Source organism: Apium graveolens, chromosome 7, assembly GCF_009905375.1.
Source record: "Apium graveolens cultivar Ventura chromosome 7, ASM990537v1, whole genome shotgun sequence".
In the NCBI taxonomy this organism is placed as follows: domain Eukaryota; kingdom Viridiplantae; phylum Streptophyta; class Magnoliopsida; order Apiales; family Apiaceae; genus Apium; species Apium graveolens.
Window position 1 is genome coordinate 21,852,175 of NC_133653.1, and position 12,364 is coordinate 21,864,538.

The following is a 12,364-nucleotide window of genomic DNA, read 5'->3' on the forward strand; positions in this document are numbered from 1 at the left end:
TGCTTACCAAACGGTCAAGTCATTCATTATTGTAAGCTGTTGGTTTATGTCAGCTAATACGGTTATGAACAGGAAATTGCAGTTTTTTGAAAGATATGAATTTAGTGGAATATCATTTGAGCAGACTTACAGCCCGCATCCTTTATTGACAAGGTTGGAATGATTTACTTGCCATGGCCTAGCACAGTAGTTGATATTAATAAATTACGTAGTAGATTTTACACTGTGTTAAGTAAGTGTTATTTTTATGATCCTAATACTACTACTCATTTTTTTGCAGGAACCACAAATATAAAATGGTTATAAAAGTGAGTCATCCATCTATGTCTTCTATTTTTTTCTCATGATTTATGTACCAGACTGATTATGTTTACTTTCCGTTTCAGTTTGAGTGCCTCCTTTAGCTCTTGATTTCTTCGGTTAGTTTATTAATTCTATATATTATTTGATTTGGTTTGAGTCCTCTCTGATTTCTATTTTTTCTGGGTTAACAAGCGACTTACAACTATCTGGTTATTTTATTGATGAGATTCTTAGCCTATATATTAGACACCTGTGATAATTCCTTTCTAACTAATTACTAATTTGCTTAACTTATCAGAAAAATGATCTATACAATAAAATAAGTGATCCATGTTTTACTAGCCATTTTAACTATTAAAATGATTAGAAACTGGAAATTAGTTTAAAGCTTTTCATTTTCACAATCAACCCATTAATATTTAAGATTGTTCAGTCTGTTATTTCCTACTTAATCACTCATTTCTAAGCACCCGTTCTTCAAAAAAAAAAACACTCACACACACACTCACACTAATGATAATGTCAAGGATCTCTCTTCGTCTCTCTTCTATTGCTGGTATATAACACTAGCTAATAATAGAATAATTTTATCTTTATAAATACGTAATGTATTTATAATTGTAATTGGTTTCATGTGTGTATGTATCTGTGCAGGGAGGAAATTGTACAAACATACGCAACAGGCAATAGCATTGGACTAGTTAAATTTAGATCAGCTGACCAACCTCAGAAACAAACAAAGGTACTGTCTCACCTACTGAAGAAGAAGGCGGTTCTACTAACTCGTTGTACCATTTTATCTCTAATGCTCTCCTCAAGAGCTAGCTTGTGGCTCGTGTTGTCAAGCGATGGTATTTTTAACTACCCACAATGATGTGTAGTGTTTGGTTGTATTATTGTTAGGAATGTTGCTCCAGGTCAAAGCAGAAGCAGTGGTTAGTACAGTGTCAGTGAATATCTGTTTAATAGGTTCTGAATGTTGAACTGAATCAAATTATCTCCTGACAATCTTCCCAAGCTTCCCCCTGGTAAGATGTTCAATGCAGTTAGAAGTTTCAATATGTTTTAGTACAAAAGGTTTGGCATGACATTCTAAATTTTTTTTGTACAGGAACTGTTATTGACAATAGAATCCGTCATCCAGGTAACAATGATTTTTATCTATGTGCACAAGCAGGAAGTATTTTATGTTGGAAGCGTAGATTGGCCTTGAACAAATATATAAAAGCTTTGTATAACACAAACACACACCTGTATATATTAATAACAATAATAAACTACAGCTTATATACTCTTGACACAAACACACAAACACAAGGCTCCTACCTTTTTCTTTAACAAAGAGCTTCGGCTCTGATTTTTTTTCTCAACTACAACTCTTCTTTTTCTTTTCTTTTTGTACATATTACAATACCTATTTACAGCCTTTTTATAGGCTTGAACAAACATAAGGTTACATCATTGCTTACAGCATCATATTTATTATAACAACTAAACCGTGTATTGAGAACATATGCAGCCTACCTTTATTTGCTCCACAATTTTCTCCACACTGTGTATGCATGCATGTGCTTTGGATTTTCCTGCCTACCATATTTTCAGGAAGCTGTATGTGTCTCTCATCTTATTCACACTTGTATTTTATTTATTATGTTTATGGAGAGTTTGACTTCTAACACTCCCCCTCAAACTCGACTTTCCATTCCAAGCTTCTTTTTCATTTTTTGAAATACGTCCCGCTTCAACGGCTTTGTAAAAATATCTGCTAAATTTTCTTCAGTCCTACAATGTACCAACTCCACAATTTTTCCGTTCACCTGCTCTCGAATAAAATGATATTTTATGTTGATGTGCTTGCTGCGACTGTGTGACACCGGATTTTTCGCGAGTGAAATAGCAGATTTATTATCCACATAAATAGTAATTGGATCTTCTTTGGCAAGATTTAATTCGCCCAATATATAGCCTAGCCACATAGCTTGACATGCGCATGCTGCTGCTGCGATGTACTCTGCCTCACATGTTGAGAGGGCAACTGTCTGTTGTTTCTTTGATGACCAAGAAAATATTGCTGAACCGATATGAAAAACATATCCTGATGTGCTTTTCCCGTCATCCAAATCTCCACCATAATCACTATCTGAGTAGCCAACTAATTTTGAATTTTGAGAATGCGTGTAAAACAGACCATGATCAAGTGTACCTTTTATATACCGCAAAATTCTTTTAGCTGCCATGAAGTGATCTTGCTTCGGCTTCTCCATGTACCTACTAACCAATCCAACTGCATACATAATATCTGGACGAGTGAAAGTTAGGTACCTCAAACTTCCAACCAAACTTTTGAATAATGTCGGATTTACCGACTCCCTTGTTGAGTCAATTCTGAGCTTTATGCTTGACTCTGCTGGCGTACTCACTGGCTTGCATTTCTCCATTCTGAATTTCTTTAAAATCTCCTCGGCATATTTTTTCTGCGACATAAAAATTCCATCTTTGCTTTGCTTCACCTCGACTCCAAGAAAGTAAGACATTTGACCAATATCTGTCATCTCAAATTCGTTAGTCATAACTTTCTTAAAATCATCGAACATACCAGGGTTGTTTCCAGTGAAGATCATGTCATCTACGTATAAGCAAACGATCATAATATCTCCCCCTGAATTTGTTTTTGTGTAGAGAGCATGCTCGTATGGACTCTTCACAAAACCATTTCTCTGAAAGTATTCATCAACCCTTGTATTCCATGCTCGTGGGGCTTGTTTCAATCCGTACAATGCTTTCTTCAGTCTGTAGACTTTATTTTCTTGGCCTTTTCGAACATATCCTAGAGGCTGCTCAATATAGACTTCTTCTTCGAGGTAACCATTCAATAATGCTGACTTGACATCCATCTGAAAAATCTTCCACTGATTCTGAGCTGCAATTGCTGTAAGAAGTCTTATAGTATCAACTCTTGCAACTGGAGCGAACACCTCATCATAGTCAATGCCATATCTCTGTTTGTAGCCTTTAGCCACCAACCTTGCCTTGTACTTTTCAACTTCACCATCTTGATTGGTCTTTGTCTTGTAGACCCATTTGACACCAATGGCTTTGTGTCCTTCTGGAAGATCTGTGAGCTCCCAGGTATCATTCTTCTTGATTGCACCAATTTCGTCATCCATGGCTTTGTTCCATTTGCTTTCTTCAGAAGCTTCCTCAAATGTAACTGGATCACATTCAGCCATTAAACAAAATAAAGAATAATCAAATGTTGTTTGTACCGGACTTGTTGCTTCATAGATATTATCCAGACTCCGCATCTTCCTTGGTGCTCCCCCAGAACTGTTGCTTCCTCCTGTTGATGGTGTTGATGCGGGAGTTTGTTGATTTGGACTTTGTGGAGGTGTTGGATCATCATCTCCGTCATCTTCAATATTGGGGTCATCATCGTCATCATCGTCATCATCATCATCATTAAAGAACAAACCTCTAACTTTTCTTTCTTCATCACTCCATCTCCAGTAATCTGATTCATCAAATTCAACATCTCAAGAAATGATTAAATTCTTCGTTAGTGGATTATACAGTCTGTATGACTTGCTTCTTTTGTCATATCCGGTAAAGATGCATTTCTCGCCTTTATCATCCAGTTTCTTCCTTTTCTGATCTGGAACATGTGCATATGCAATGCACCCAAAGATTTTGAGATGTCCAACTGATGGTTTGCTACCACTCCATGCTTCATTTGGAGTTTTGTTTCTAACACTTTTTGTTGGACAACGATTCAACAGATAAACAGCACATAACACGGCTTCAGCCCAAAAAGTTCTTGGCATATGCTTTGCTTTCACCATGCTCCTTGCCATGTCAAGAATAGTGCGATTTTTTCTTTCTGCAACGCCATTTTGTTGAGGAGTATACGCCGTTGTCAACTGATGATTGATGCCATGTGCTCTACAGAAACTTCTGAATAAGTTTGAAGTATACTCGCCTCCTCTGTCTGATCTGAGTGTCTTCAAATAATGTCCACTTTGTTTTTCAGCCAGTGCTTTGAACTCCTTGAATTTATCAAGAGCCTCTGCTTTTTCTTTAATGATATATACCCAACTTTTCCTGCTAAAATCATCAATAAATGTTAGGTAATATCTGTTACCTCCGAGTGATGGGATATCAAACGGACCAGCAATATCAGTGTGGACAATCTCCAATGGCCTTCTGGCTCTCCATGATTTTCCAACAGGAAAACTTTGTCTGTGTTGCTTTCCTTTGACACATGCTTCACACAAATTTTCTGGTTCATTAATTTCTGGCAAGCCATCCACCATCTTTGTCTTTGACAATAATTTTAAGCCAGAAAATCCAAGATGACCATATCTTAAATGCCATAACCATGAGTCATTTTTAATGACCGACTTCAAGCACTTCTGCATTTTCGTCTGCATATCAAGTGTGAACAGACGATTCTTTGACATCTCCACATCTGCAATTAATTCTCGAACATGATTTCTGATGATGAGAGAATTATCCTGCATCTGAATATTATATCCTTTCTCCACAAGTTGGCCAAGACTGATGATATTACTTTTCAAAGCAGGTATATAATAAACATCATTTATATACCTTTTCTCTCCATTCTTTGATACAATCGTAATTGTACCTTTCCCTTTAACAGGAATTTTTGAAGAATCGCCAAATGTAACTTCCCCGCTGACGGTTTCATCTATCTCCATAAATAAATCTTTGTGGTCAGTCATGTGATTGCTGGCCCCTGAGTCAAGATACCAAACATTCTTCTTGCTTTCCTCGTCTCCTTTATAAGTGAGGAACATAGCAGTACCAACATCTTTATCTTCTTTTGCTGCTGCAAAATGACTAGTTTCTTCCACCTTCGGGGATCTACACTCATAACTGAAATGGCCAAATTTATTACAGTTATAACACTGAAATTGAGATTTATCACCTCGTTGTTGAAATCCACCTCTTCCTCGGCCTATAAAATTTTGAACACGACCAGATGATTGATAACTTCCTGAATTCTGGCCTCTATTGAAGGACTGCCTTCCTCGTCCTCATCCACCTCGGTAGCCACCTCTAAAACCACCTATTCCACGACCAGAACTGCTACTGCTTGAACTTTCACCAATGGACACCTTACTTTGCAATGCCTTTTCTAAATGGCTTGTATCATCATACTGGTTCATCCGCTGATCATGGGCTTGAAGTGAACCAACTAGCTCATCAATAGAAATTGTGGACAAATCTTTTGACTCCTCGATAGAAGTAACGACATAGTCAAATTTTCTTGTCAATGAGCGGAGTAATTTTTCCATGACCCGAACATCATCGAGACTTTCTCCGTTTCTCTTCATCTCATTTGTCATCGTTTTCAAACGCGTAACATATTCACCAATATTTTCTGAGGTCTTCATTTTTATATTTTCGAACTCCCCGCGTAGAACTTGGAGCCGCACCTTTTTTACTTTCTCCACGCCTTGGAATGATTTCTGCAAAATCTCCCACGCATCTTTTGCTGTTTTTGCTTCTGAAATTTTTTCAAAGGTAGATTCATCAACACCTTGAAAAATTGTGTACAACGCCTTTTTGTCCTTTTTACGGGACTCCTTTAACGCCATCTTCTCGGCATTTTGAAGTGCTGCTTCAGCGGTTGCATCTGTGGGCTCGTTAAACCCACTTTCGACAATATCCCAATTGTCGTAGGAACCGAGTAACACCTTCATTTGGATACTCCAATTCCCGTAATTTGTGGACGTCAATTTTGGAATATTTGGTTGCACCATATTCGCCATTTTCTTGAACAGAACGCTGGCTCGGATACCACTTGTTGGAAGCGTAGATTGGCCTTGAACAAATATATAAAAGCTTTGTATAACACAAACACACACCTGTATATATTAATAACAATAATAAACTACAGCTTATATACTCTTGACACAAACACAAGGCTCCTGCCTTTTTCTTTAACAAAGAGCTTCGGCTCTGATTTTTTTTCTCAACTACAACTCTTCTTTTTCTTTTCTTTTTGTACATATTACAATACCTATTTGCAGCCTTTTTATAGGCTTGAACAAACATAAGGTTACATCATTGCTTACAGCATCATATTTATTATAACAACTAAACCGTGTATTGAGAACATATGCAGCCTACCTTTATTTGCTCCACAATTTTCTCCACACTGTGTATGCATGCATGTGCTTTGGATTTTCCTGCCTACCATATTTTCAGGAAGCTGTATGTGTCTCTCATCTTATTCACACTTGTATTTTATTTATTATGTTTATGGAGAGTTTGACTTCTAACATTTTACTTGTTAAACAAATGTCTGATTGACAGTGTTTTGGGCATAATCTTTGAAATTTTTGGATAATTATGTAAATTATTTTGGTGTTTTTTAAATTATTTGATTTTGGTATTTTTGCTTATATTGTGGATATATTGGTCTAAGAGGTTTTTTTTGCGCAATGGTATGTTAAATTTGACCAAAATTAATCGCTTTTTATAAATTTGACAGACTTAAATGACCTCTTATTTACTAATTTGACTAGATACTAAACGGGTCAAATTTAAAAAAATGACTGAAAATATGTTGGTCAAATTTATAAATTTGACCGTTGACGGTTGTATTTATTTATAAGAAGCGGAAAATTCAAATTTTATAAAAATTTGAAGTCAAGAGTCAAAAATTTTAAATGACTGCTTTCGGTCAAATTTACTCGGTCAAATTTATTTGGTCAAAAATAAATGGTGAAATTTAGTCGGTCACATTTAACTAAATATGACTGATTTTGATAATTTTGACCAGTCTAAAAAAGACCGATGTAATTCGGTCATATTTGGCTAAATATGACTGCCAACGGTCATATTTGGCTAAATATGACTGGAATTTTTCGGTCATATTTACCTGTTTTTTTTGTAGTGTTGGTATCAGTAGCACTACTCATTTTTTATTATAATGATATATGTTGCATTTAACTCCTTTTCAATAGGATATTTTTTTTAAATATTACTTTTATTCAATAATTTTAAATATATCTTATAGTAAAATCTTTATAATTTTCTTAGTTTAGAAATAGAACATGCCTTATGATTATTGTTATGGTGAACACTCTTGTTTTTAAACATGGATCTACTAATATATAGATTGTCATGAAGGTGAGCGTTCAATTCCTCTGGAAGTTTTGGAACCGTCTGACTGTGCGTATCTTCTCATCTTAAAAATACGAATGGTGCTGGTAAGCTGACTATCTGAGCTCCAGTTTTGGGAATATTCTGCTTTAGTTGCTTATTATTTACGTTAGTGTTTTACGTTAATAGATGGTATGGACAGCTGTCAGGGCTTTGAATGAAACCCCTTCAAGCCGTCAAATAGTTGCTCGCTACGTCGAAAGGTTGCTAGTTACATGGAGACCGAGTTCCATGTGCCAAAAACACCCCTTCATGAATTCGAGTTAATTCGAGTTGACTAACAATCTTAGACAGATGAAGAGTTTTGGACGACCGGTTTTAGCCAGACATTCGTCTACATGGTGGAGGATCTCAAGAAAGGCAAGCTTGGTGTCGAGGAAATCAGCCAACTCTTCCAGAAATTAAGAGATATTGAAAAGGAACATAGTGAGGATGAATTGAAGAAGGAGAATAGGGAGAAGGCCTTGTCAGCATTCCCATCTGAGCAAGCTGCCGTCGCCCAGAAAGATTCAGGGTTGGTTATATGATAAATGTGTTCATGGCCAAATCACAAGATTTAGTATAATAACTATTCTTTTATTAATCATTCAAAGATTTTGTACCTCCCTCGCTATCATTTTTTTATATTTATTTTGTATAATAAGTATTCTTTTAAAAATGGCACTATTATGGTAAATGCAAATGTTCGTATTTTGTATGTGATTTGATATTTAAAGTATCATGTGTTCCCCACTCTTAAGTAGAAACCATAATTCAGATAAATAAATAATATTAATTATATACATTATCAAAGTGAACAAGATATCATGTTAGCATTGTTATCCCATTCACCAGAGAAAACAAGGCAAAAAATGACTAGACCACATCGGTCGTTTTTAGTACCGACCAAATATGGTTGGTTTTAAATAAATAAGACCACAAAAATAGTAGTTTTTCCAAAGTTAGTCATTTTAAAAAAATTATCATATTTAGCAAAATATGACCCGCTAAATATGATGATATAATTATGACTGGATTTAAACGACCGCTCTATTTCGATGCCGTCGTATTTAGTATATTTTAAATTTGAAATTTCAACACAAAAATTGATTTTTTCGCTCAGAAAAATAAACATGACTCTCTTTGGTCATAAATCAAATACCATCGAGTTCTGTTGTAATTTAAATATGACCATTTTTCATTGGTACGTATATATAATTGATGGTCGTTTGACGTTTAAAAATGACAGATTTCGGTTGAAATATAGTTAAAATATAGTTGAAACAGTTCTTGGTTGTAACTTTCAGTTTTGTTATATAAATATGACTCTATTTCATTAAATATGATGAATGCAGGGTTTTTGTTAAATTTAATATGACCCTATTTTTTTGAAAATGAAGGGCACCCGGGTTCTATTTAATATAAAAATTACCCAATTTTGTTGAAAAGAAGCACTTATTTTTTGTGTAAACTAATTACGGCCAAATTTATTGTTATTTATGGTGCATATTAAAATCGAGAGGCTTAGTTGATTGTTTTGAGCTTATTGTTTAACTCGATTATGTTATTTTAATATAAGTCGAAATAATAAAAAAATTGGTTGCTTCTTGCCATAAAAGTCTCCTAACATTGCAAACAAAATATGCTAAAATAAATTAACTACATTGCATAATAAGTCAGGCAATATATAAACCAATCACCGAATAGTTATCCTAAAGTCACCAAAATGGCAAACATGATACTGATAGATAAAATAGTTAAGTAGTACCAAAAGATTTCTAAACACGCACAAGATTGTCCAAAGTTCACAAAAGAGCATTTAAAATCTTCATAGTACCAAAGAAGTTCATAACTAACCAGGATTAAACAACGGGAAAGTGGTCTGGACAAGGGTCGATGTCTTCACCTTATTGATCGTTGATGGTTCCGTCCATCATAGTCACAGTATGAGGAGCCTCCTGTAGTAAAATCAGGTAGAAATCGGCTAGAAGAAAGTTCAACTGACAAAAGGAAAGTTAAGTAATCCTCACATTGATTTACATAGCAAGAACAAATCTTTACAGTGAAGATAGAAAATGGGCAAAAATCTAACAAAAAGTACTTAAATAAAAATAGTACATTCAAGAAAAAACAATAAATAAATAAAGTAGTACTTCCACTCTTGAAAGTACAAATACCTTATTTGAAATTTTCTACCTGAAATTAAACTTTAGTTTGTTGATTTCGAAGCTCATAAAATCTTGAATCTTAAACAGGTACTAAAAGCAAGAACATTGCAAAAATAAATCATGATAACACAAACAAATGTTCCCCAACCTAAATCTAAACTAATATATCATTATAAACAAACCAACATATCATGGTCGCCTTCTGTTACTAAAAGCATGTACATTGCAAAAATAATTGCATACTAAATTACCAAAATCAGCCAGGAGTGTCACACTTGGACACGTGTCTATTAAAATTTTTGTTATTTGCACTCAACAATTTATCAAATTACTTATTAGTGTCCAAGTATTTATCAAATTATTAATTTTTTTATCAAATTTCAATTTACTTTGAAATAGGCATCTCGCCCTTTGCCCCTCTTTCTTCAACAATTTTCTGTCAATGCAAAATAAATAATCAAATGTTATCTTCACGTAAAACTTAGGCCAAAGAGCAGACTTATTAAACAATTTACAAGTTAGTTGTACCTCTCACCTCTTTCATATGGTTTTGCCCCAGTGCAGGGTGTAGACTCAACCTTTTTTCGTGCATTCTGGCAATGTGTTTTTCTGATTTTAGGCTTTTCTTGAAAGTTAATTGTTGAAAAAAGTAAATTAAATCTTGTATAGAATAGTGTTCATGTAGAATCTAAACATGCAGAAAATAAAGAACACAAATCTTCAAAACTCACTTAATTTTTATATTAAAAATTAAGAATGTTTTGATACAAAATTACTAAGCTCTTTGATGTTAAAGAGTTCAGCTTCTTCTTGTTACATCTAACTAGAGGACCAGTGTTAACTTTTGTAACTCAGTTAACTGCTAGTTTACACAGTGGATAATAGACTTGCTATTAAGTTTTCTAAACTGTCACTTGTCATTTCTATTTTTAGAAAAGTAAATCTTCCATTTTTGGCTTAGCATATCTTTAACATCCCGTATTTACTTTAATCTCGCTCTGTCAGTTAATCTTTGCCATTGACCTTGCACACTCTTCAATCTGCTTTTTATAGACCTGTCATTCCTTCTGTTGGATTGTTTGTTGATTGTTTATCTAGCATATTTAACTGATCTGTAATCCTGTACTTTGAGACTGTACCATAAGATCTCCAGTTTGAATTAATAGAACACTTGACATCTCGATAAGTACATAGGTTTATCGAGATCTCTAGCAATACATATTGACTTTGGCTATTAGAGGTCTTCAGCCTTTCGAGATCTCTACTCTTCACATCTTCACTTTAACTTATCGATAACTCAGAGTTCTCTACTGAATGTAGACTTGTCGATAACTCTAAATTTTCTAGTGAAGGAATGACTTGTCGATATCTTCAATCTTTATTTCCTCAATTTTTCTTGTCGATATCTTCCTGAGTTCTCCATTAGCTTTCCTGACTTCTCCATTTTGAATTCATTCATTTCTTCTATCCCGGTGGATATTGCTCATCCGTCGAGTATTGATTGTAACCCAACAGATATGCCTAACAACAGTCATCCTTCGACTATCCAAACTACTATTCTGACGGAGAATGGAGAGGGATAACCCAACTAATACTACTATTCTGTTGCTGTTTTATAAAATCTGGTTACTAAATTCTACCAAATTTGTTCGAATTTACCATACATATTTCGACCAGATTTGGTCGAATTTAGCGTAGTAATTTCGACCAGTTTTGGTCGAATTTAATATTTGTGGGCGGGATTTTTCAATTTTTTACGGATATTTAAAATTGTTCCAAAAACATTTGGGTATGTGTTTTTGCAACCAATTTCGGTCGAATTTATTTGGTCGAATTTAGTTGGTCATATTTCTTCGGTCGAATTTAGTATGGTCAAATTTAGCTAAATTCGGCTACACCCCTTATTTTCGACTAGCCTTTGTTCGACCAACGACTGGTTGGTCGAAAATGACTATTTCAGATGAAAATCGGTCGAATTTAGCTAAATTTGACCAAAACCATTTGGTCGAATTTAGCCGAATTTCTTGTAGTTGTAATTGACAATAGTACTAAACCGTTACTAGTTTATTTTTTCTTTATAAATTATTAATATTTTATTAGAATAATACTGGATGTATGAAAATGAATCCAAATGATACGTGTTATTTGTTACAAATAAACCCTTATTTACAATAACTCCACCGATAGCAGTATTTAAAATCATCATGTCAACAATACCAAATACCATGTCATTTGTACCAAATTATCTTATCTAATTTGGTATCCGTTGCACTACTCTTTTTTTTTATTATAATTATATTTGTTGCATTTAACTTCTTTTTGAATAGGATACTTTTTCAAATATTACTTTGATTCAATAATTTTAAATATAGTTTATATTAAAATCCTTATATTTTTCTTAATTTATTTAAGTTAGGAATATAAAATATTTATAGTAGGAAGAAGGAAAACAGTAAGATTCTGACAATCTTGTATGGAGATAGTTGTGCTTACAGTTATACTATTAAAAATGGAACATGCATTATTATTATTGTTATGGTGAACACTATTGTTTTTAAACATGGATCTACTATTATATAGAATATCATGAAGGTGAGCGTTCATTTCCTCTGGAACTTTCGGAACCTTCTGACTGTGTGTATCTTCTCATCTTCAGAATACGAATGATTCTGGTAAGCTGACTATCTGAGCTCCAGTTTTGGGAATATTCTGATTTAGTTGCT

The 12,364-nt window shown here is 34.2% G+C and overlaps 1 protein-coding gene across 1 annotated transcript; it reads right to left on the reverse strand.

Moving 5' to 3' along the window:
* Window positions 1–4,731: 4,731 nt before the first annotated feature.
* LOC141673379 (uncharacterized) lies at window positions 4,732–6,095 on the reverse strand. Its single transcript, XM_074480125.1, has 3 exons — window positions 5,366–6,095; window positions 4,909–5,278; window positions 4,732–4,768 (listed from the first exon to the last, which is right to left on the reverse strand). The coding sequence occupies exons 1-3, from the start codon at window positions 6,093–6,095 to the stop codon at window positions 4,732–4,734; spliced, it is 1,137 nt and encodes a 378-aa protein (XP_074336226.1).
* Between the last annotated feature and the right edge of the window lie 6,269 nt (window positions 6,096–12,364).

Excerpts from the sequence above, each read along its gene's own strand:
- LOC141673379 (XM_074480125.1), bottom strand. The coding sequence starts at position 6,095 with ATGGCGAATATGGTGCAACCAAATATTCCAAAATTGACGTCCACAAAT. Across the intron at positions 5,279-5,365 it reads TTTTAGAGGTGGCTACCGAG|GCCGAGGAAGAGGTGGATTT; the intron begins GTGGATGAGGAC and ends AAAATTTTATAG. Across the intron at positions 4,769-4,908 it reads TCAAAGAATGGAGAGAAAAG|ATGTGGAGATGTCAAAGAAT; the intron begins GTATATAAATGA and ends AATTAATTGCAG.